The sequence below is a fragment of the Schistocerca cancellata genome, chromosome 1 (genome assembly GCF_023864275.1).
Source record: "Schistocerca cancellata isolate TAMUIC-IGC-003103 chromosome 1, iqSchCanc2.1, whole genome shotgun sequence".
Lineage (NCBI taxonomy): Eukaryota > Metazoa > Arthropoda > Insecta > Orthoptera > Acrididae > Schistocerca > Schistocerca cancellata.
In genome coordinates, this window is record NC_064626.1 from 178,554,928 (window position 1) to 178,581,355 (window position 26,428).

Below are 26,428 nucleotides of genomic sequence, written 5' to 3' on the forward strand. Positions count from 1 at the left end.
CGGCAGAAGTTAGTTGTGGCGACACCTACCAACATTTTTCAGAACTTCCGCCTACTTTGCACTCGATTCTAAGCCACAGGCATTTTTTTGGATTACAAAAACTGGAAAAAAAGTGCGGCTTAGATTCGAGTAAATATGGTATACTGTGAAGGTTCAGTGTATGGCGGAATACCACTGTGGTAGGGGTGGGAAGGATAGTGGGCAAGACATTTGTCATTTCAGGGCGTGATGAGAGGTAATTGAAACCCTGGTTGAGAATGTAATTCAGTTGCTCCAGTCCTGCGTGGTACTGAGTTACGAGGACAATGCTCCTCTGTGGCCGGATGGTGGGCCTTCTTTGGGAGGTGGTGGGAGACTGGAAAGCTATGGCGTGGGTGTTTTTTTTTATTTTTTTTTTTTTTTTTTATTTTTTTTTTTTTTTTTTTTTTTTTTTTTTTTTTTTTTTTTTACAAGTTTGGGAGGATAATTACAGTCAGTAAAAGCTTAAGTGAGACCCTCAGTATATTTCAAGGGGGATTGCTCATCATTGAAGATGCAATGATCACAGGTGGCTAGGCTGTACAGAAGGGACTTCTTGGTATGGAACGGGTGGCAGCTATTAAAGTGGAGGTAATGCTGGTGGTAGTATGTTTGATATGGACAGAGGTTCTGATGTAGACGTCTTTGAGGTGGAGGTCAACATCCAGGAAGGTGGATTGTTGGGTTGAATAGGAACAGGTGAAGCAAATAGGGGAGAAGAAGTTGAGGTTCTGGAGGAATGTGGATAAGGTGGCCTCACCTTCGATCCAGATAGCAAAGATTTCATCGATGACTCTGAACCAGGTGAGGGGTTTAGGATTCTGGGTTTTTAGAAAGGATTCCTCTAGATGGTCCATGAATAGGTTGGCATAGGATGGTGCCATGCGAGTGCCCAACCTACAAACAAATCACAGCAAACCTATGGTCAGATGTGGATTTGAACCACCGTATGAGTGAGCAGTCATGGAAGGAAATTCTATATCACCTTAATTATCATCAACTGTAGAGGAAACGTTCAGATCACTAAACCAGGAAAAAGAAGAAATAATTTGTGTTAAGGGAACCAACTAGAATCATCTTAATGTTATTGACGACATGGTACAGTTTGCCCCCATTGTGAATAACCTCGTAAGATCCATTGATGATATGCAAAGGGCCTTTTATGTACATCAACAGTAATGACCCTGTTACACTTTCTTGATTGAGATTCCTCTCACAATCCTGATTTTCCTAATAAAGAATTACATACTGTTAATTTATTCCTGCATCACTGCTTGGTAGAACAATTTCATATTTAAAAGTTAAAGACACAAAATGTGGATATACCACAGTTTTTCTCATTATTTCAAATTGCATACTGAGTTTTGCTAAAAAGAAGTGAGTCAGTATACATAAAAAGTTTACAATTTTGTATGTGTGTATCTTGTTTACTAGTTATCAGAAACCTGATAGGAGAGAGGTGGAACAACATATTTGTGTTATGTGTTTGTCTATTATCATGAATTCATGTTACTCTAGCATTCTTTTTTTTTAATCTTTGGATGAATAGGCTAATGTAACTGTGTATTACTATTTATAAATACATCTAATAGGAGCTTTGGTGCTTCTTCATTTGACTCATTTTTTCATTTATTTTATGAAACATTTTCTCATTGTCTCATTACAGTGCCTGGTATTATTGTAAAGCTTGCCATGAGGACATAAAGGATGAAACGTTGATCAAGAAGTGCAAATGCAAGAATTGTAAGTTTATTGCTTTAGATTATGAAAAAAGATGAGTATAAAGTTGTAACTTAAAAATATAGTTCGTTTGTGTTGGTTGTCTCATGTTTATGCATATATAGAACTATTCATGTTATTGGGGTGGTGTTTTCAGAATTTTTCACTTATTACATCCATAATTGTATTGAAGGATGTAACAGATATCAGCAAGATATATGTAGTCGGTAACTCATTTGCTCTGTTCAAATTTCTTCCCAGAAAATATCAGATACACCCCCCATTTCATATTTTGCGTGTTTTTCTTCATGCTATGCATAAAATGATTATTAAATAACCCACAGTGTCTCATATGATCACTTGTTATCATTATTCTCTCTCTCTCTCTCTCTCTCTCTCTCTTTCTCTCTCTCTCTCTCTCTCTCTCTCTCTCTCTCTCTCTCACACACACACACACACTCACACACACACACACACTTCCTGGATTATAATTATATTTAAATTTTGTTTGTATGTTTTCAATATCCTCTTTGTAAATCGGTTTTGCTGTATAGGATCTGAATGTTTATTGATGTTTTAGTATTGGTTTATGCTACAGCTTGTCAGAACATAACACTGTGAGTACAACTCACTGGTCTCCAATCTGCATTATTAAAAGCAAGACTGTTAGTCATCATAACTTCCGTTGTCTCTAGGACTAATAATTTCTTATATTCATTCTGCACATTTAAGAAACTATTGGTACTTCATTTTTCAATTGTTAAGTGTAAAATCAGTGACTCACACATAGAATGAGTTGAGCTGAGCTAACAGAGATAACTGTTCCACCTATTCTGCAAATAATGTACACCTCTGTTTTATGTGTACAAAATGCAAACAAACAAGAGAATGCACATAGTGTAAAATGTTGTTTGTGCTCTCTTGATCTCCCTGTAGTTCTGCCATAACGTCTCTTACCTGACCTTGTGAGATATTTTCTTGCCAAATTCATGTACATCCCACATACACTAAACTTTCACCTCTCTTTTGGTGGCAAAAAATCACAAAGATTTGAAATTTAGTAGTATGTACTTCTTCATTTCTATGTTACTATCTTATCTGCTCCTGCTTGGTCAATAGATTTTTTCCTTGTTTATTTGTTTTTGGCTTTAAAACAAGTTCACTGTATGTTCCTCCAAAGTGTTGGAGAGAGGTCAAATAATTTTCTCCATTGAAATATGTTTATTTTGCACATTATGCATCTCTTTCCTGGTTCCAATTATTAGCTATTAAAGAACATTGAGCTGTTCCGTTGATTCAGTTATTTCCGAGTTATTTCATTTCCTACACAAAATGTTGTTGTATAATATCAGCTCTTCAAAACTTTGGAAATGAATGAAAAGGGGAAAATAACAGAGAACAAAATGTTAAACTTTTGGTCTACTTTAGAAAAGTATATTTACTAATAAACTTTTTTATCTTGTAAATATTTAGATCTAATTTGAGTGTAATTATTTCTTTCCTAAGGTATTGTGTAGCTGTTTTAGGTAAAATTACATTAACAATAGCAAACATTAATTTTTTAATGTTCATAAGCTTAACAGCTGTATCAGAAGGGAGAAATAGAGGAAGAAAGCATTTATTAACCATGAAATTAAACTAAACAAAGGAAAATCCTAGATATGAAAACTACAGTACCATGAAAAGGATGATTGTTGCTTAACATATGAATGAGACTCTGAGTTGCAGACAGGCCTAACAGAAAAATTGCTACACGTTTGAGATTTCATCGAAAAGGCCTTCTTCTAAAGTAGAAAACACACACACACACACACACACACACAGATTGAGAGAGAGAGAGAGAGTTTTACATAAGCACATCTCAGACACACATGACCACTGTCTCTGGCCACTGAGGCAGACTGCAGTTCAGCTTCAGCAGCTGCTTAGAGGGAAGCCTTTTGGCTGCAAGCTCAAATACACAGAGGTCTCTTTGTTGTGCCTGCTTACAATTCAGCATCTTCTCTACATGATGAATAGTAATCTATCCTTTTCATAATACTGAAGTCAAATTAAAGCTGTTCAGAATCTTAGGTCTCATACAGTAAAATAGTGAAAAAATACAATGCAAATTTGTCTTTAATACATTATATACCATACAAACAAATGGAAATCATTTATTTCATTTCCTGCACAATTTCTGAAGGCACCAGTTCTTTTGAAATATTGTGCTTCAGTATTAACTTTCTAGCATTTGGCCCAAGTTGCTTCTTTTTGCGGGCAATGCCACTGACATACTTAACCTTCCTGTTATCAGAGGTATTATTTCAGATTTTTTTGCCCTAATTATTCCCATATTCTCTTTCTGTAATCCTTAATGTAATTAATTCTGTGCACATGTTCCTACTATGTAGAATATCTTAAGTTATTTATTTATTATTGTAGCATTTCAGTTTCATAACAGGAGACAAAAGACATTCAACTGCACTATTGGAGTAGTAATTGGTGAATTGCAGTATGTCTTTGATATAACATGGTTTTAAAATCTGATCTTAATTTTGCTTAACATTATTGTGAAGGTTTCCATTCAGTCTTCTTTGTTTTGAGGTATTGACCCTTTAAGACACACGTAGCAAAACCAAAAAATTTACTGATAATTGTTTGTAGTGAGACTATGGACAGGCATGTAGTTTTGCAACACTATCCAGAAAAACAAACAACAAATAATTCTATAAATGGCTACAGAAAATAAGCTTCTTTTTTTCCAGATTTTTTTAGAGCCACTAATAGTGAAATATTTTCAATTGTGTTATTGTCAAATGTTTTTTTCATAAATACTGTAGGTATGTTTTATGAATGCTCTATACAGATATGTAAAATAGAAGAAACAGAACTTAAACGAGCAGTTTTACTGTGTGTCAGTTTGTTGGTTTATGTGCTACCGTAATTTAGGTGTGTTGAGACATGAGTTAATTGGTCATTTATATTTAATATGTATGAGAATGAAGATATTTTCGTAGGTATATCTCTAAATATTTGGAGTTGTAATTTATCTCTGAATTAGGACTTGGATCCAGCAGAACATCAGAAATTACAGGGGAGAAACAACAAGCTGTATAGCCATACAAACTATATTACTGATACTGAAAATAATGATTTTTTTATAAATGTACTATTTGGAATGTGAATTGTTTTGGGCAGCATCATATCTTGCTGTTCATCCAACACTGACTATTTTTTATATGCATGAGTAAGCTGTTTCAGTGTCTCTTATGCCAAAACTGTCAGATTATCTCAATAATGTACTGCCTGTTTGTATTCAATTCATCCAAAACTTTTAGTTCCCTCTGTTTATTTTAGATTCTTCCATTCTAATGTTTTTTCACACTTCACCATTTTTTGTTCCCCTGTCATGTATATTATTGCCTCTTTATTAGTCTTGGATGAAAAAGAGGAAAGTTGTGTGTGTGTGTTTCTTTTACCCTCGTAAATATTTTTATTTATATTGCTACCTTTTGTGCTCACATGTATTTTTTAAAATTAATTTCAGTAAGAAAATATAATTAGCCAGCACCCACAAGTAATTTTTCATAGTCCAAATGTGTCATTTAAGTGAAGCTAAGAGTTTAGTTTTATTTTGATGATTCAGTTCCCTCCCAAATAATCATACTGTCACTCACCAGGTAACAATACTGATAGCACAAAATTATTCATGATTATAATCTGCTATGATGAACCAGTATAACTTAAGTTGCCAAATAAAGTTACATTGATTGATGAAAATTGTTATTAAATGGTAATGAAATGTCTAATCCATACCTTATACTATACTTAAGAGCTTGAAAGCTTAAAAAGAATCTTAGCTACATGTTCATATGTACTTTGCAACCTACTATATTATCTGTGATCAGAAGTACATTGTGTACAATTCCATTAAGCTCTTCTTCTGTTCCATGTGTATTACATGCAAAAAGCGAATACTTCTAAAGCTCTCTACAAGTTGAAATTTTGTCGCTCCGGTCACTATGTTTCTATAATGGCCATATGAAATTTAAATTCTGTTGGAAACTTTATGCGTGAGATTTCTTTTACTTCAGGACCTTCCTTTGTATGTTTTCTTTTTGCACCAAAATGAAAGCTATACAAGCAAAATGGAAGAAAATATTATCATTTAGTACGCTCCAAATAGTCTGTTAATCTTGTATATAGGGAATCTGAGGTGGGGAAAATACACAAGAATGTATCAGATGTGAATTTTGATAGCAGCTTTCTGTTTAGGTGAACTACATTTTACTAAGAATTCTGCAACTAAAATTTGACATCTGCTTTGACGCCAACTTTGTTTAAGGTTTGGTTCTGTGTGAAAACGCTTTGGGAAGTAATGTCTAAATATTTATGTATTGCATATGATATATTAGAACAATAGTGTGTCTTCGTAACTATCATGCCATCACATTAAATTTGCTTGTATCAAAAACTGGTCACCAGTCTCCACACCAGTATTTCCTAAATAGTTTAGCAATGCCACCTCATAGAGAGATGACAATGTGTACTCTGTTCTTTCTATACATTCACTCTTGTTTGTGAGGTAAAGCCAGTGCTACTTTCCCTTCTGTGGGCATCTCCCTCTTGAGGATGTCATATTGAATTTTCTTTTCTTGGAAGTTACATATCTGGTCTTACGTTTCTTAAACACATATTGTGTTTAGTAAGCAGCAGCAGCATGTAAAAAAATAAAAGTTTTGCTGGAAGTAAACATGTGTCTACAGCCTTCGAGATCTTGTGAATGAGTAGGAGCAGGAAATTTGTGTCTATTGTTGTTGTCTTAATCTATACTATTTCTAATGAAACAGGTTTCTTTTCTGCATAAGGATCATAGACTGGAATAAAATATGATCCACAGTTAAACAACAAATTACATCAGGAATACAGATTTGTAGTCGTGATCTTATGTAAACATTACAACAATAATTCAGTTTTGTGTAAGTCCAAGGTAATATGGATGTTAAGTATAATTAAAAGTTAAATAAAGAGACAAAACACAACAGAAGAAGTAAAAAAAAGTCTTAATTTTTAGTTTAGGCAGTCTGTAAATGAAATTGAGTATAAAGTTTACACTGGGAACAATACACCCCATTTCTTCTCAGGCATCTGCACTCATATATGGTCATGTTCAGAAAAAAAACAGAACACCTTGAGTGACTAGAGATAGGACATTCATATTCACAGGACATGCACATTAGTATGTTCTGCAGTAATGATTAGCATTTCAGTCACCTCACTTCACCCTGTGTCCTGTTGCCTAGTAGGGACAGGGTCTGCCATGGGCTCTGATAACTTGTTCCATGCCTGATGGCATTGATGAATATAAGGTGTGACTGGTGTCCTGTTGTATAGCCACCCATGCTGCTTTCACCTGGTTTCAAAGTTTATCTTTGCCGGTTGTCAGTGGGTCACAGCTCTGCACCTGTTGTTTAACTGTATACCACACATTTTCAATTGGCAACAAGTCTGGTGATCTGTTGGGCCAAGGCAAGAGACAGACATCCTGTGACACCAAGAAGGCACATGTTCATGTAGCAACATGTGGTCATGCAGTGTCTTGCTGAAAAATGGCATCTGGGGTGTTGTGCAGAAAGGGTATGGCTGTGGGTTGCAGGATATCATTCTCGTAGGCCACACTAGTCGCAGTGCCTTGGACACACATCAGCTGTGTTTCGTGGTTGTGCTCAATTGCACTTCATACCATAAGCTCTTCATTTAGTGCTGTATGTGTAGTGCGAATGCTGTCACTGTGATGCTGCTCCCCCTGTATGCAGCTAAGCATAATCCGACCATCATTTGCAAAGAAACAGGCCTAGATTCGTCCAAAACACTATCTGATGCTATTCCTGTCCTCAGTGATTCCATTCCATACACTATTGTGTTCTAGCATACTTCTGCAAATTTGCCACAGGTAGGTGGAGATGTGGATGATGCACACGTAACCCATACCCTAATAAGTGGCCATGGACTGTTACTCATGATAGCGTATGAAGTGTTACAGTGTTCCACTGTTGCACCAGAGCTGAGGAGGATACAGCTCTGTTCTGCAATGCCATTTGGATGAGGTGTGGGGGGGGGGGGGGGGGGTGACCTGACCCATCTTATCGTGTTCCACGGTCTTCCATGAACAATCCTGCGCACACTTATTGCACTGCCAAAACATTTCATCCCACATGAGTGGTATTTTTACATTTTGCTTCCTGAAAATAAGTACTCACATGCCATTGTAGTTTCTTGTAACATTATAGTTTTTGAAAGTAAGTTTCCCTTTTAATACAAAAGACACATATTATTCAGTTTCAAATATATCAGTGAGCACACATTAAAGGAAACAGTGATTATGAAATTACTAGACATCAAGAATGTCCCTCTGGACTGATGTGACATCATCATATGAATAAATAATCAAAAAGCATAGTTCTACTTGCCTCACAAATATAAATCTCTTTATAATGAACTTCTTATTTTGGAATGGAATGTGCACTGGTATGAAACTTTCTGGTAGATTAAAACTATGTGCTAGACTGAGACTTAAAACTCGGTACCTTTGCCTTTAGTGGACAAATATTGTAGTGACTGAGTTTCCCAAGCACAATTCACTGACAGCAGTAAAGCTGTGAGGACAGGTCATGAGTCAAACTTGCTCAGTCAGTACAGCAATTGTCTGGGAGGACAAAGGCCCTGAGTTTGAATCTCAGTCTGGCACACAGTTTTAATTTGTAAGGAAGTTTCAGAAATATCTTTCATTATGTTGACCTGCAGGAAGCATTTCTGGCATACTTCACAATTTTTTCACTCAGTATTGTTACATTAATAATCTTCTGAGACAATTTAGTCAACATCGAAAAAATATTTAGTCCACATAAGTGTACCGTGAGCATGTTTTGTAAACTAGACAGACATCATGAAACTTTGGGTTCTTACAGTCATTTGCTAAAAAATTTACTACCTAGTGGTATTTGTAATCATTGAGTAGAATTGAGGAGAAGAGGAATTTGTGGCACAACTGGACTAGGGGAAGGGATCGGTTGATAGGACATGTTCTGAGGCATCAAGGAATCACCAATTTAATATTGGAGGACAGTGTGGAGGGTAAAATTCGTAGAGGGAGACCAAGAGATCAATACACTTTGCAGATCCAGAAGGATGTAGGTTGCAGTAGGTACTTCATGATGAGTAAGCTTGCACAGGATAGGGTAGCATGGAGAGCTGCATCAAACCAGTCTCTGGACTGAAGACCACATCAACAGTGACAAGAACAATGATAAGGCTGAACACGATCATATTACTAGAAGTAAAAATGATGTACATATAATCAGTGTGCCACTGTTGAGGTTTAAGAATTGAGGTTTATATTCTGGTGTAAAATTGTTTATCAAGTCGTTAGCAGACACCAGGCATGAAATTGGATAAAAACAGATATTCAAAATTAAAGTAAAAGCACTTGATCCATAAAATTAAGGGAATCAGCTGTAACCATACTTCATCTGCTACTGATATTTCAGCTGTAAGCATCAAGCTTTCTTCAGAAAGTGTCAGACTGACTGTAAAGTGCTTTCATCCACCTTGTACACCATTAGAGCAAGCATGAGTATGCAACTAATCATGTTGGAAGAAGTACACCATATGCTGCTGTGACCCCTCTCTGAGGGATATTGTTTCACAAATGCTTGTCTATAGGAGGACAATGTCATTGTCTAGGTGAGTAATGGATTTAACATTTTGTCAACAGTGAAACCATCATCATCATCATCATCATCATCATCATCGCCATCATCATTAATTAAATCATTCCTGGAATGTAAGACGTACTGAACCTTACAGTTGCTGTAGAAGAAAGTGTTAGTCACCAGTCCAGTGATGTTGTTTTCCAGTTCTGTCGATGAGCCAGACACCTAAGATACATGTGTTGTGTTACGCAATTTATTTATGCCCTGCATGTCTTTTGTTCTACTATTGATTTCCTTGCCACTTTGTATGAGTTTGATGTTGCAGTCTTTGGCAAGAATGATGCTCAGGTGTTATATTGTGAACATTAGATGTTGCTGCAGATGGTGAGCAAGTGGATGACTGATTTTGCGCTGGTTGGTGGTGAGATTCAGCATGTAAATACCTGCCTATTCTGGTTGGTTTCTGATATGCTTGTGCTGTAGTGTGCCATCTGATATCCTATACAGAGTGAATTCTGTAAAACTTGCTCTGCAAATATTGTGGAATTGGAAAGTGTTATTGATGTGTGGTTTTCACAGAATGGATTGGTAGTCATAGGCTCTTATTGTTAGTCAATAATAATAATACTTTGAAAGTGTATTTTTTGTTCAGGCATATACATTTATTAAATAGAACAATGCCTGTTGACATTATCAAACTAAAAAGTGGAGTAAATTAGAATGTCAGTGGTGTTTGTTACAAGATTCTAGTGTGAGTGATTTACAAGAGATAGTATTTTGAAAAGTTTCAACACTGACACATGTTCGTGACATTCAAACTGCTTAGTTGCTAGGTATGATGTTGTTATGTTTGCTTACAGCATGCTTGTGTATTCTTTGAGTGCATTGTGATTTCCTAGTAACTTAGTGTGTGACAATCCAAGCAGTAGATCATGAGTGGACAATGAGATTTACCAAAGCAAGAAAAATCTGACTTGCTCATGGTATACAGAGAGTGTAGGAAGAATGCTGTTCGTTCTTGTATGGTATATGTGGCAAGATACCTCAATAGATGTCAATCATCTTGCCAATTATTTATCAACCTCTTGAACCAGTTACATGAAAGTGGTAGTGTAACACCTAGACAACAATCCTCATTCACTTCAATCAGGTGGAATGTTGTCATCCATGGAGTGTAAACATGTGGTATGATTGTGAACCATCAGTTCATAGGCCTGTTTTTTATAGATGGAACATGGAAAGCACACAAGTATCACAGCCTCCTAACATATCATCTTCCACGGATGCTAGAAAACATTTCTGTGCAGACTAGCAGGAACCTGTGGTACCAGCATGATGTCTGTCCAGCCCATAGTGCACAAAATACTACAACATGTTTTCACTAATCATCTCCAAATGGTTGAACTGGACTCAGAGGACCTTGGCTTGCCTATCCACGGATTTGATGCCTGCAGACTTTTTTCTGTGGGGAAAGCTGAAAGATGCTATCTACAAGGAAATACTAATTACAGTCAATGATATGCTGTGGTATATTATTGCAGCCTGCTCAGACATCTCCACTGGAAGTGTGTATTGCTGCTACTGATAGTCAGTATGAGCACAACCTGCAATAGTGAACTGTCTTGCTACTGGTCAGAATCCACATAACTAGTGTACCCACTTGTGTTGTTCTTTAGTATGTGCTGCCACAGGTATTGTACAAGTGTTGATTTTGGAACTTTTTGAAATATGGTATCTCGTAAATGACTCACACTAGAATCCTCTAACAAATACCATTGACATTCTAATTTACCATATTTTTAGTTTGTTAATGCCAATAGGAATTGTTTCATTTAAAATGTATGTTTGCACAAAAAATACATTTTCTACGTATTATTACAATCTCTTGATTAGCCAACGATGTGAGCCCCTGACTACCAATCCTTTCTGTGAAAACTGCACATCAATAGCACTTTCCATTTGTGCAATATTTGTGGAGAAAGTTTTAGATGATTCACCCAGTATCCTTTGGTCTAGGAAAGGAATTCAAACATGCTTTTCTACTTTGAGTGTGAACTGATTCTTAAATTGCTAATTGTTCAAATATTCATGAATTTCATGTACCTGTGGCTCGTTATGAGCTCTTAAACTATCTGATTTTGGATACCTAATAGTACACATTAACTTGTATTGTGTGTGCCATTCACCTTTATGATGTCTTGAAGTCCGCTGGGGACACTTTCAGTGACCTGTCTGAATGTCTGTGGAAGAATGGCTACACATTCCTCCTCAAGAACCGAAACCAGAGAAGGTAGTGATGTTTAACTGTAGGATCTGGAGCAAAGTCACCATTCTGAATCATCCTAAAGGTGCTCTGTTGGCTTCAGGTGATGACTCTAGACAGGCCAGTCCATTTCAGGAATGATGTTACCCACAAACTATTGCCTCACAAATGCTGCTTTATGACATGATGCATTGTCATGCTCATACAAACAGTTGTTGTACTTAACTGTTCCTCTACATAATGTAGTACACAATGCTGTAAAATATATATGTATCTTTCTGCTTTTAGTGTTTTCTTAACTGCAGTAAGGGAACCACATCCGAACTGTGAATGGTACCCCACATACGAAACACCACCTCCTCCATACTCAACTGTTGGCACTTCACTTTACGACAGGTAACAATCTTCAGGCATTCATCAATCCCAAACCCTTCCAGCAGATTGCCACAGGTTATAGCAAGATTCATCACTCCGAACCACTCGTTTCATGACATATATTGTCCTGTGGTGTCACTTTTTGCACAACCTAACATGACATTAGCACTAAGAACAGAAATGTGTGTGCTATGGGGAGCTGCTCAACTATTGTACCCTATTCTTATTAACTCTGTACCACATTCTCTTTGTGAAGTGGGCAGCTGCTAACACTTTGGAACTAGCAAGTGATTCCTTCTGCTGATTTCATGTGATTTTTTACAACCACCATCCACAAGGCATAATGATCCATGTCCATCAGTACATGATGCTTGCCTAATAGTGGTTTATCTGTAGTTGTTCCTTCAGATTTACATTTCACAATAACATCAATAATAATGAAATTGGGCAGCTTTAGAAGGGCTGAAATGTCTGTGAATAATCTGTTACCTAGGTGACCCCAATGAGTAGCTCGTGTTCAAAGTTGCCAAGCTGTCCCATTCTGCTATTATTGCTTCTCTGCTGACAACACAATACATCACATCTCCTTTTATGCTGGTGGGTGCACCTCTCATGACATCTAGTTCTCAATTACATGTTACATAGGGGTGTCTAGATATTTTTGATCAGATAGTGTATATCAAATGTGCCATCCACCTGTGTGAACCAGCTTCATGGGAGTAATGGAGTAGAACTAAGTGCCAATACTTTAAAGGTGTTCATGACTTTGTTGTGTGCTAACAGAGATAGGACAGAACACTTTGCTGTACCATCTGTAGGTTTATAGTACCCATTTTCCGTGCTACTGGAAGAATGTTAATGGCAAATGTATGATGACAGACATAACTCAGATGGGTCACATATGTCTAGTGCAACATGCTGCTGTAGGATTTGTGGCTTTGTCTACTGGCTTGCTTGTAAACAGAGACTGGACGTAAAAGCTAACAATGAGCTCAATTGGGTGAAATTCTCTTTTCCTTTATTTGTTATGAAAGTGTATTAAATTCTTCATGTAATAATCAATTCATGAACAAGTTTCATACTCAAAAAGGAAATAGGGATGGTTTTGTGATTGGTTAAAAAGTGAGAGGTGATGGTTACTCAAACGCCAAGTTTAGAGGTGTTCATCTGTTGCCAGGGGGCAAAGGGAGAAAAATGGGAAGGGAAGGGCATCAAAAGAGTTTGAGGTCAAATGAAGTGCATTGTTAAGCACTGTGCCAGCTTCAAACAGTGAAGATAGGAGGACAGAGTGAGAAGATGGATTTAGGGAAACAGAAATGAATAATGTAATTAATAATTAGGAGGAAAGCAGAAAACTCCTTTCCAAAGAGGAAGAAAAGAGAAAAGAAAAATGTGAAGATATAAAAGTGAAAAGTAAAGTTTGAAGTAACTGAGTAATTAGTATTTGGTTGGCAAATCATTACCTTTTGTTGGCAAAATGAATTATTATCTGAAGAACTCACTTTATATTACACATAAAGGGAGAGACAATTCTAATAACAAGCTTGTGATTAGCTTTACTTTAAGTCACTACTTAGAAATCTGCCAGTAGTCAAAACACTAAATTCTACAGCAACATGTCCTACTAGACGTATGTGACCTATTTGAGTTACATTTATCGTCAACTTACTTCAAATAGCTGGGAGAATACTGTGCGCTTACAGATGACATAATAAGGTGTTCTTCGCTTTCTTCATTAGCAGTCATCATTTCTTGGAGGCTTTGAAGCAATAGTGCTTAGTTCTGTTGTGATATTCCGATGATGCTGGTTCAGGTAAGTGGATGACACATTCACTCTATTGCTCCATGATGAGCCAGAGCCACACAGGTTTTATGAACAATTGAACAACCTGCACACAAAGATTCACTTTACACTTTAAGTAGAGAAGCATGTAGCAATTCCAGTCCTAGACATAGAAGCACATAGAATACTGGATGCTGAATTAGACACAAAGTTACCAGAAACTAACAAATATTGAATGTCACCACCACCTAGTGCAGAAACACTCAGTCATCTGCTTGCTCATTCAGAACCCACATGCAGCTGACATGCTGACAATATAATACTTGACCAATGTTCTTACCAATGTCTGTAACATGAGATTCATACACAGAGGCAAGAGAACCAATAAAAAACTGATAGACATGCACAACATAAATAAACTTCATCAACAGTGCACATACATTAGGTGATGGGTTCATTGAGCGAATTTGAAACCATCTTCACCGGATTGTTGACCAACCCCTTCTTCTAAAGCGACCGTAAAATTCAGGATGTGGTAAGCTCCACTAAGAACCAAATTAAATGCTGTGCATGCTGCGGACATGTACCAAGTGGTCTGTATGTGTATACAAGTGTACATCAGCAAAACTGCCAAGCCAGTGGGGACATGCATCCTGGAGTGTGAGTGCTACATTCGACTAGTGCAACTCAACAAATCAGCAATGAGCAAACACAAGAAACACAGCTGAAAAAAAAAAATGAAATTTAGATGAAGTTGTGTATTTGCCAAGCACCCAGGGATATTGAAATCCAAGATAAAGGAGGCCATTGAAATATTAAAACACCCTAATAAATGAATAGAGAGGATCACTACAGGCTTGCACTTTTCTAGCTGCCAGGCATTATTGCTGAGTAGATCACACGTAACCTACAGCCAATTCACCAATGACTGCCAATCATGGATGATATTGTATGGGGCAGTAGACCCAGAGGAAGGCCACTGAATTGTGATCAAAATGTCATTTTTGTTCAGTGACAGTTATTTAACAGTATGATGTAGAATAATAACAGAAAAGTCTATGTTAATTGACTCTGTCTACGGAAGTCTACACATTTACCTGACAGATGTTGGTTTCAAAAATACAGCCCTTAAAGAGATTATTTAAATTATTATATTGATAAAGCTGTAATTCTTGTGGCTGTGATGGAGTGTGCACCAGGGTATTAAACTCTTGCGCTGACTTGATAAGACATCTTGAGCAATCAGCACATACCGTATTTACTCGAATCTAAGCCGCACTTTTTTTCCGGTTTTTGTAATCCAAAAAACCGCCTGCGGCTTAGAATCGAGTGCAAAGCAAGTGGAAGTTCTGAAAAATGTTGATAGGTGCCGCCACAACTAACTTCTGCCGTCGAATATATGTAGCGCTACACAGGCATCCTTTGTAGGCACAAAGATAAATACTGGCGCCAAAACCTCTGCGTCAGTAAATAAAATTAAAAAAAAAAAAAAAAAATTGGAAGACGAGCATTTTTCTCTGCCCGAGTTTCGAGCACTGCATTTTCATACGTTATCCAACGAAGTAAATACAAATTCCGTATTGTTCATCTTCGAATTTCAATGTACTACGAAAATCCGACTGGTAATACTGGGATTTTTGTCAATATGGCCAACTCTACGTTCTGAATTTTTTCCTACCTGTGAGAAGAGATGGTTGCTAATAGGAACCTGATGAAATGTGAATCACATGCAGTATTCTCTTCACCACAAGAATAATACGAATATAAACATTTTGCCATGTATTCTTTCGTGTTTGCTTCTATCTCATTTAAATCCTGTCTGCCAAATAAACTACGAAACTAGAGTGATACAACAGCAAACGTGGAAGAATATACGTATCATGTCATGTTTATATTCGTATTACTCTTATGCCTAATAGTGATACAGTCAGAAATGAAGCACAGCAACTGACTAGATTTTTAAATCTAAGATGACTAATTTCTGTGCAGAATTTGATGTACTAAAGAAGCGGCCGCAAAGATTTTCAAACGGAGAAAAATTTTCGCCAAACTTTCGTTCAGAACATGTTATATCATACGCAGTCTATTATTTGGTTCTTGTTGATCATTATCAAAGAAAGCAACAGTGTAAGTAACAACAAATAGCAGTCTCTTGCCATTGTTTCGCTAATGTGACGATTCCTCTCTTTTTTTAATTGTAGGCGGCGGTAGCGCGCACAAAAGCAAGCCATGCCGCGAGCAGCGACAGGCCGTAAACACGCACTATCAGAATGCGACAAATAATGCATGACACAGTATAGTAATGCATTTTCAGCTTAGAGTGACTGACTTAAACACCTATAACATTGAAAACGGCACTTATCAGATCAAAGCAAAATAAGCAATCGATTCAAACCAGACGAAGCACGTGAAAAAGGAAGGGTATCCGCATAAATACAGACGGAGCGCCTGACGCATAGCAATGGCTACCTGGTAAAGCTTAACTGCTAAGCTTTCGACTCGAACCAAACTACTGTAGCTGTATCGTCATTCATTCAACCTAAATTGTGTCTCATATTACAATGGACCAACTTTGTTTCGATTTGGAGGTGCGGCCTAAAACTTTTCTCTCCCCTTGAATTTCGAGTCTCAAATTTCAGGTGCAGCTTAGATTTGGGAATTTTTTTTTCCCTTATTTCGAGTCTCGTATTTCAGGTGCGGCTTAGATTCGAGTGCGGCTTAGATTCGAGTAAATACGGTATTTCTTGAAAAACTTAAATATCCTGTAGTAATATACATGTATTAAATTGAAGATGGGCAGTTCATTTAAAATTATAAGTGAACTTCACTCTATAAGGTATTTTATTTTAATTGAGGAAATGAATACAGAGAAATAAAAACTCACTCTTAAAGAAAAACTGCATCTTAGTTCTGCTTTTTGAATACAGTTTTTTGCAAATCTGTAAATGTGGTTACAAGTGAAGTCCTGGAAGACCAAAATGACAGTAGACTCTATCTCAGTATGTTCTGTGGCCTTCGTAAGGCTTTCAGTTGTGTCAACCATTAATTTATACTCCAATAACTAAAATGTTCAGATATGATAGCATCTCCTTTGCACTGATAATATCTTACGTACAGAATGAAAGAAAAAGGGCGACATCCAGAAACTCCCCAACAGGAGTAAACCAAAATGCAGAATATGGAAACATAATACATGTGATCACACAGGGATTGGTATCACATGTAGTCTTGTGTATAATGTACATAAATCATCTTCCAGTGTGATTTTAAAGATCTGTTCAAAAACTGTAATATTTCTTGATCACACAAACACACTAAACAAGGGTCACAATTTTAATGTAACAAAAACATCCCAAAGGCAAGATTTCCAACTTAGTATGCATACTTTCTTATACTGCCTTATAAAACTGGCTTTTGGGAAACTAAAGCTAGTGAAATATTTGTTTAGAAAAAGTGTTCATTGAGAGTATTATGTAAATGAGGTAACCACCCATCATGCAGAGGTCATTTTTGAATATCCTGGAATTCTTAACTAATTTACCAGTGCAGTTGCTCACAATTATTATTGTTATTGTTATTATTATTATTTATTATTATTATTATTATTATTTCTTGTAAGTAAGTCAAATAAGTAGTTTTAGACAGATTCTGATTTACATGTCCTCAGCACAAGATATGGGGTAATTCCTATACAGGCTTTGTCTCCTTGTACAGGTTTTATAATGGAATTCTGTATTCTGGTGCACTGGTCTTCAGCAAGCTCCTACAGTGCACCAAGTTACACATTGAGAATACTTATAAATTCAAGATAAAGTAATAAACATACCTTAATAGCTGTCCCCTCTGCAGATTATCCAATTTCATAAATTTTAAGATTTCAGATTCTCTCTGTGATAATTAACAGCTGGTATTTTCACCCAGCCTCTTAGCACATATCCTTTATGTTTAGTATGGGTTATGCAGATAAAATTTGCATTAGTATCATTTCTAAGAGACTGGTATATAACCCAGACTGGACAATAAGACTGTAGACATATCTGATCAGAAGTACCCAGATATCCCTATGTAATGTGCACTAGACAACTAGATGTCACAAGAGGCTGACTCAGAGTATAAAAGGAGATGCTCAGGAGAACTCAGCGACCTCAAACTTGGGCTAATCATTGGATGTCACCTCAGTAATAAATCCATCATGGACATAGCAACCCTTCTAAAGCTGCCCAAGACAATTGTTAGTGATATGATTGTGATGTTACGTATGGAAAAAGAACCACAGCTAAACTAAGATGAGGCAGACTTCATGTACTGATGGACAGTGATTGTCACACATTGCAAATGAAGGTTGTAAAAAAATCACATGGAGTGAGAAGAAGAAATCATTTGTGAGTTCAAAAATGCTACTGACAGTCCAGCTAGCTCAGTGGCTGTGCATAGTGATTTAAAAAGAGTGGGATGTGATGGTTAAACCGCTCCTCATAAGTCACATATTCTGTAGTCATTGCTAAGTAACACTTTAGGAACTGTAAAGAGCAATGCTACTGGACAGTAGAAGGACATGAACATATTTTACAGCACTGTGTATTGCACACAGTAGAGGAACAGTTCAGAGATAATGTTGACTTTGCTCCAGACCCCATCCAACCTTCTCTGGTTTCAGCTCTTGAGGAAGAATGGTCTGACATTCCTCTATGGACATACTGACACCTCCATGAAAGTATCACCATCAGAGTTCAATCTGTCATAAAGGCGGAAGGGTACACACAACCCATATTAATGTCCACTATAGGTGTTCAGATACTTTTGACTAGATACAGTATTCATCTCCTGCATTGATGAAATGTTCTACATTTGCATTTTCACCTCAATAATTGAATGAAAATAATTTTGTTACTGAAAATCAGTTACTGTGTTACTGTTTTAACCAAAGTACTGAAATCTTTTGCTGGCTGGCCTCTCCCCACCCCCCACCACCCCACCCACCGAGTTATATTTTCATCTTTTCTAATCAGTCAGATTAATTCCCAGAAGACTGTAATATGCTGTAATAATATTCACTTACAAGGGTTGAGATAAGCATAGGCCCTGCAATTATAGACTCTTCTCCCTCTTCATGTTTTCAAATATTTCAGAAGGTAGCCTAAAAGAATACTGAAACAGTTTTCTAACAAAAAATGGGTAACAGTTGCATAGTTCAGCTTTTATAAAGTGCTGCCTGAGGAGAAAGCAGTGTCTGACCTCAAGAACACAATGCTGGAAAATTTAATTGAGAAACGTTGCTGAGTTGAGATTTCATATGATCTCACCAAGGACTTTGATTGTGAAAATCACTGAAGTCTACTAGGGAAATTACAATGTTAAATTGTTAAAATCACTTCCCTCTATGTGGGTCTAGCCATATCTAAACAACAGAACACAGAGGAAAATATTAACAATCATACCACAGAAATAAAATAAGGGTTTGAATAAGGAAACATTAGCCAAGTTGTGCTGCGAGGTTCGGTACTTGGCACACTCCTGTCCTGAAACAATTTAAATGACTTACCAGATACAATGGAAAGCTGTTCAAAAACACTGATTTTTGCTAATGATGGAAGTGTACTGATAAACATCTTAGACTTGTCCATATAAGAAAAAAACAGGAGGATTGTGGAACATGCTCACAACTGATTCATAACAAATTGTCACTCTGAAATTGATCTATGCAAGCCCAGAAAAATAAAAGTACCAGACATAGTAATCAATAGACAGACAATAGCTGAAACTCTGTGTGTGATATTTGTAGGTATCCCTATGGGTATAAACTAAGGTGGCAGCAATGTATGGATAAGTTAGCCAAATATCTCAGTTCTATCTGCCTTGCACTTTAAAACTTCTCTCATTACGTTGACCTGCAAGTAAGATTGCTAGCGCATCTTGCATTGTTTGACTTTTAGAGTCCTATGGCATAATTTTCTGGGGAAATGCAGCCATAACCAAAAAATATTTATACTATAGATATGTGGAGTAACAATATTAAATAAATTCAGTAACTAAAAATCTTGCACAAGCCTCTTTAGGAACTTTGAGGTTCTAACACTCACTTACCAGCACATTTATTATCTGTTGGTATTTTTGATAAGTAATGGGAGTGAATTTAGAATCAACTATGATACTGACAACCACAGTACTAGAAGTGGAAATAATGGAATATCACAAATGGAATAACAGTATGAATTACAATACACTGCTATTCAACACACAGAGGAGGCATTGATTGGCAGACAGGCACATTTAAAAGTAAAGTACTGGATAATATTCAGCTTTCAAATGAAGAAATAAACATTCATACAACAATGTTAGGAAAGGATAGATTGCTACTCACTGTAAAGATGATCCATTGACTTGCAGACAGGCACAATGAAAAGATTGTTACACCTTGATAGCTTTCAGCCAAAGCCTTTTTCAGCAAAGGAAATACAAATACACACAAGCAATCTGAGTTCACACACACACACACACACACACACACACACACACACACACACACACACACATGACCACATCCACCAGGAGCTCGAACTGGAATGTGACTGTCACATAAATAGAGGGATGGGGGAGGGGTAGATATAGCAGGTTACAGGTGGAGGGATGGAGGGATGCAAGAAGGGGAATGGATGGACAAGTATATCATATTGCCAGCGGGTGGCACACAGAGAGATTGAAAGAATGTGAAATGGGTGGAGGTGATAGGACAAAGTGGCATGAACTGTTGGGACCATAGGTCAAGGCTGATAATTTTGGGAGCAGAGAATGTGTTATAAGGATAACTTCCATCTGCACTGGTTAGAAAAGATGGTGATGGAAGGGAGGAGCCAGATGTCCTGGGTTGTGAGGCAGCCATTGAAATATAGCAGGGTATGTCAGCTGCATTTTGTGCCACAGAGTGGTCTATTTTGTTCTGGGCCACAGTTTGGTAGTGGCTGTTCATCCTGGTAGTCATACAAAAATAAAAAAGCAGAGCTGGTATGTGACTCAGCTGCCTCCAAAGGTGGTCTGGCCTCTGATGGGGCAGGATAAACCTGTGACAGGACTGGAATAGGGTGGGTAGTTTAGGCAGGTTGTGCACCTGGATCTTTCAAAAGGATGTGATCCCTGTGGCAAGGGGTTTGGATTGGAAGTGGCAGAGGGATAGACTAGGATGTTGTGGAGGTTGGGGGGTGACAAAACACCACTTTATGATGGAAGAGGAAGATCTTTGGTGGAATGTCCTTCATTTCAGTGCATGATGACAGATGATAAAAGACAAAGGATGTGTTTCAGTTGTTCCATTCCAGTCCTTTACTGGGTGACAAAATGTATCTACAGACTAGGTCTGGGAGAAAGTGTCTGTCTGTGAAGGCTTTGTTAAGACTGTCAGCATACTGGGAAAGGGAGTTCTTGTCACTGCAGATAAGCAGTCCCTGAATGGTAGGACTGTATGGGGGGAATTTTTTCGTATGGAAGGGATGGCAGCTGTCAAAATCCAGATAATGTGGTTTTGGTGATTTAATGTGAACAGAGGTGTGGATGAAATCATTAGAGAGGAGGTAGTCAACATGTAGAAAGGACGCACACTGAGTTGAGAAAGACTAGTGAAATGGATGGGAGAGAAGGCGTAGAGGTTCTGAAGGGATGGCCATGAGTCCATATCGTGAAGATATCATCAGTGAACTTGAAGCAGACTGTGGGTTCAGGGTTTTGGGAGTCTATGATGATTATCCTCTAGATGGCCCATAGACAGGTTGGCCTAGAGGGGTGCCATGTTGTTCATAATCGCTCACCCACATTATTATTTTCTTATACATTGTTAGTCCTAGTCTTGCATTACTCCTTTTTGACTTTGGGTTGATAAACCTGTATCACCAGATCATAAGTCATGGTCTCACTGCCACTGCCCTTCACTAATTCACATTTTATCTATTTTCAACTTATCCTCATCTCATTTTGTATTCTCTAATTTACGTACCTCATTAAAGATTCCATACTTTGAACTTTAGAACGCCAGGTTTGTCTTCCTTGATGACAAAATCGTCTTGTGTGGTCACATTTTGGAGAACGGAAAGGGGGACTATTTTGTCTCTGAAATATTTTACCAAAAAGCATGTTTGAAAGCTTAATGTAGGTGTTTCTCAAAGAAAATAGAAATTTATTTCTGAAATTAAGAGTTCTATTTACTATATATATTACATGTCAAGCAACTTAACAATGAATGCTATTACTTGGCATGTAGCCAGTAGTAATTTTCGGTCTTTGAAACTAGATATTTGAATAATTTGTAGAAATAGTGACTAATGAGCTATATTTTCAATTTTCTTTGTAATTTGTAGGGATTCTCAATTTCTTGTTTTATGCTAGGTGGGAGCTTATTGAATGCTGTCTAAGTTAAAATTATATATTGTGATGATGTAAATCACACTTAAACCGAAATTGATATTTGTTATTGACAACAAATACCATTTTGGAGTAAATGTAGTGGGATCTGAGTGTAAGAACATCAATATGCTTAAAAAGGCTTCTATAAAAATGCAGTTACCTGCTTTACACAATATTCTTACTGCTCACAGAAGATGAATAAATATTTTATTTAATATAGTTGCACTGCCACAGAAGATATTTAAATAAGACAACAGGAAATGAAGACATGAAAAATAAACCAACACTCATGTTTTAGTTAAAAAAAGTGAGATACATTCCTGCATTAAAACCATGGTGTACTGAATTTCTAGATTATTATTTATTTGTCACAACTAAATATTTTATTGTTGTCTAACTTAACTCCAAGGAGCAAATAAAAATTCAAAATGAATATGGTGATTATGAAAGACTGTAACCACTGAATACATGATGTTCTATAAATAAATATACAAATATTTTAAAAAGAAGTGCAAAATTTCAATTCTTACACAAGCACAGTAAACTGGAATCCAGAACATTCCCAGTAAAGCATAAATCAAAGTCTTCCAACAATTGGATCACTCATTTGTGTGTGTTTGTCAGTGGGGGAAGGGGGGGGGGGGGGCGTGTTTAAGTGATGGACCTTGATTTTATGCCCCTTTGCCAAACACAATTCCAAAACTCAAAATGTAAATGTTAATGCACTCACATTGATTGCTTTAGTAGGTATGGTGTGAATTGGATTATTGTGTAGATGTACATGTGAACATGGTGGGTCTTATAGAACACCAATAAAGTGTGTTAAAAATTGAACTCTCGGTTACTTTCTCTGGAATTCAATCAGGGGTGTCCAGCCCAGGGCCCACATTCTGCATGCCACCCAAACCGAGACTCAAGGTGGCCCAAGAAATTAGCATCTATCAAATGATCACTAAAAAAACTTCCATAACATTTCATTTGTGTAAAATTATGATAAACTGAATAATTTCAATTTGAAACTCCTGGCACATGATGCTATTATGTTATTTGTCCATCAACCCCCTTCCCATTTTTACTCAGTGATTATTGCTTTTGCTAAGTGTATTATGTGTGGCCCAAAAGTACTTGTCTCCTTCCAATGTGGCATAGGTAAGCTAAAGAGTTGGATACACTGGCATTAAATAGTTATAGCAGTTTGTAATTCCTATATTCATTTTGAATGTCTCTGTGTTTCGGCTACTGTGTGACCATTAATGTCTACTTCTTGTTCTAGCAGGCTATTTTTGCTTGTTTAAAACATATCATAAGAACAGGAATAGAAACAAAAATCATTTTATTTGATGGCCAATTACAGTATAATATTTTTGCCAGTTTCATAGTTATATTTTCCAAATTTCTGTTATTTTCTGCTAGTTTTGGCATTATATTTTTGCCAATACATTAGTTCCCAGCAGCTTATTTTTGGAGTATCACATTTTCCTTATTTTTTGTCTTATTTAATTCATTTTCAATGTCACACTTAAAATATACCTATCAATTACATTTAGTTATTGACATCACAGATCACATTTATTTACATTATTGAAAAAGAAATAATTTATAATAAACTGTTTTTTGTGAATCTAATCAATCAAAGAAAACACATTATGCTGCTAATCTGTCTTCAATTCACTATAATGTGAAAACAGTTGTCTGTAGTCTAAATTTGAGAGTGGAACATAAACTGCCTTCAGTGTAACATCAGAGATTGTCCAAATATCCTTCTGGCATAAAAAGTTGCTTTTACACTAGATTATTAAGGGCTTTGTATTCTTTTAGAATATTGTACATGACGGAGACTTGCCACCCTAGGCATACATAGCAGACTCTTTGCCCTTTCAGCATTAATATAATGTAGTCCAGTCAACAAAGGAAAATTAGGGGAAAAAATTCACATAGTCGCAAACTTTTGTACAGTGGTAGGGGAAAGTGTCATAAATAACATACAAATAATACCCCACATGTGGGGTGTGAGCCTTGGAGTGGGGGTGGGGCCATTTGTAGGCCACATTTTGATATTGTCTTGAATAACTCAAAAACTGTAGCTTCTAGTGAAAATCTTACCCAGTACAAAATTAAACTACATTAAATTTTCTACAAAAAAGGTCTGATTCGTTTTTTCTGTAAAACTGATAGTTTCAGTGATGCAGGGGATGGAAAAATCTTAAATTATTAAAGATAGTGTTTTAATTGTATAAATTAATATTTAATGCCCATTGAACCAAGAAATAGAAAATCTCATCTGTAATGTGTAAATATCAGCAATCAACAACTGTATCATTATCATCATCATTTTGCAAATCAAGTAATGGTGCACCATTTGTAGACGTACCATGGCATGCGCCACAAATTACAGAACATATAATGCCGGCTTTTCTGCATCCACATTGCTGCCCACTTCCAATATGAAAGCAGTCCATGAAGACATGAAGTGAAATGTATGAGGTACCATTTCCTCAGTCCTACTACAGAAGTTTTCACAAGTTGTAAAAACAGAACTATCGTATTCCTTGACTCACTGTCATAGCTGGCTGCTGTGGCTGAGTGGTTCTAGGCACTTCAGTCCAGAACTGTGCTGCTGCTATGGTCGCAGGTTCGATTCCTGCCTCAGGCATGGATATGTGTGATGTCCTTAGGTTAGTTAGGTCCAAGTAGTTCTGTGTCTAGGGGACTGATGACCTCAGATGTTAAGTCCCATAGTGCTTAGAGCCATTTGAACCATCAGTATCATAGCGGCAACTATTTTTACAATTCTTTCCCATTCAGCTGGTTCATCTTTGAACTGAACTGAAGAACGAACAGTTCTCATCATGGTGGAACTGACCTTTCTGAGAAGAAAGCAACAACAGTTGTAGAGGATGACTAACAATCAATTTCCCTTGTAGCTGTCCAAGGCAGTGTGTAAAGATTCATGTAGATTCTCTTTTTATGTGTAGATTTATTGGTAATCTATATCTGTATATCCATATTCCATTTGGTGTTACTGCATTTCTGGAAAATAAACACTCTCCAGGTGTGTCTGCACACTGAGTCAACAGTGATTTATGAGACATGCTGTGGAAGGGTTGGTATGATTGTAAAACAATGTGTAGTTGTTTCCTGTGATGTGGTGGTGTAGAGAGAGTGAGGTCTCACTCATTCACTGTTCATTTTGCAGAGCACAAATAAGGGAAACAAGTTACCTCATTCTGGCAACCTGCCTTCCCTCACATTTCTAGACTCCAGTACCACTCCCTGTTGCTGCCACCCATCACGTCTCCAGCACACAGTTTATCCCTCAGTATGGCTCTACTATAGTTAGATATTACACAGTTATTCAATATTTGGTCTTGAGGCACTTCATTTAACAATAGACATTAATTTTATACCAGTAAAACACTATTTTAAATAATTTGCAATCTCCTGAATAGTAGAAACTATCGGTTCTAGAGAAAAAATGAATAGGACCTTTTCTGTAGGAAATTTACTGTTGTTTGATTTTGTAATGGGAAACATTTTCGTTAGAAGCTGCGGTATTCAAGCTGTTCAAGGAAAACGTCAAAAAGTGACCTTTAAACGCAACCCAACGACAATGTTCAAACCCCACAGGTGGTGATTTGTTGTATGTTGTTCATGACACTCCCCTCTATGTTATTCATGATGCTCCACACCACCACTACTAAAATTGTGACTACATGAATTTTTTCTCCAATTTCCCCTTCTTTCGTCTTCATTTACTGGGCTAATTGATTATCATCCCATGGCTGAAATTAAAACCTAGTTCTGTGAAACAGAATGTATACATGGATTTGTGGGTATAATGGTTGTTAGATTAATCTGATGGTGCAAGCCAGTCTTAGGTGTTTCCTACACCTCTTCCTGAAGTGTCCTCAGAGTCTTTCACGGCAGCATAATTGCTTAAAGTCTTCAAGCCGCATCAATTCGCATAAAGTTCTCAAACTTTTGATGGCTTGCTCTGCCACCATCATCAGGAGTAAAACTACTGACTGCTGGGGCTGGCATTATTTCCTACTTATATACCTATAATAATGGCTGCTAGCACCAATCAGAGTGGGCCAAAATGATGTGTGCATGGCAGCTCATAGTTGCTCTGGCTGGCCACATGTCTGAGTGATGTCGCAACTGTCATTGCTTTCTTTTGACATC

General features: G+C 37.0%; 1 protein-coding gene across 1 annotated transcript in view; it reads left to right on the forward strand.

Moving 5' to 3' along the window:
• Positions 1-26,428, forward strand: part of LOC126168267 (calcium-activated potassium channel slowpoke) — a 908,898-nt gene that overhangs the window by 481,242 nt on the left and 401,228 nt on the right. Inside the window, exon 13 of the mRNA XM_049920542.1 lies at positions 1,685-1,761. Within this exon, the coding sequence (XP_049776499.1) occupies positions 1,685-1,761 (77 nt within the window). The remainder of the gene's footprint in view (positions 1-1,684; positions 1,762-26,428) is intronic.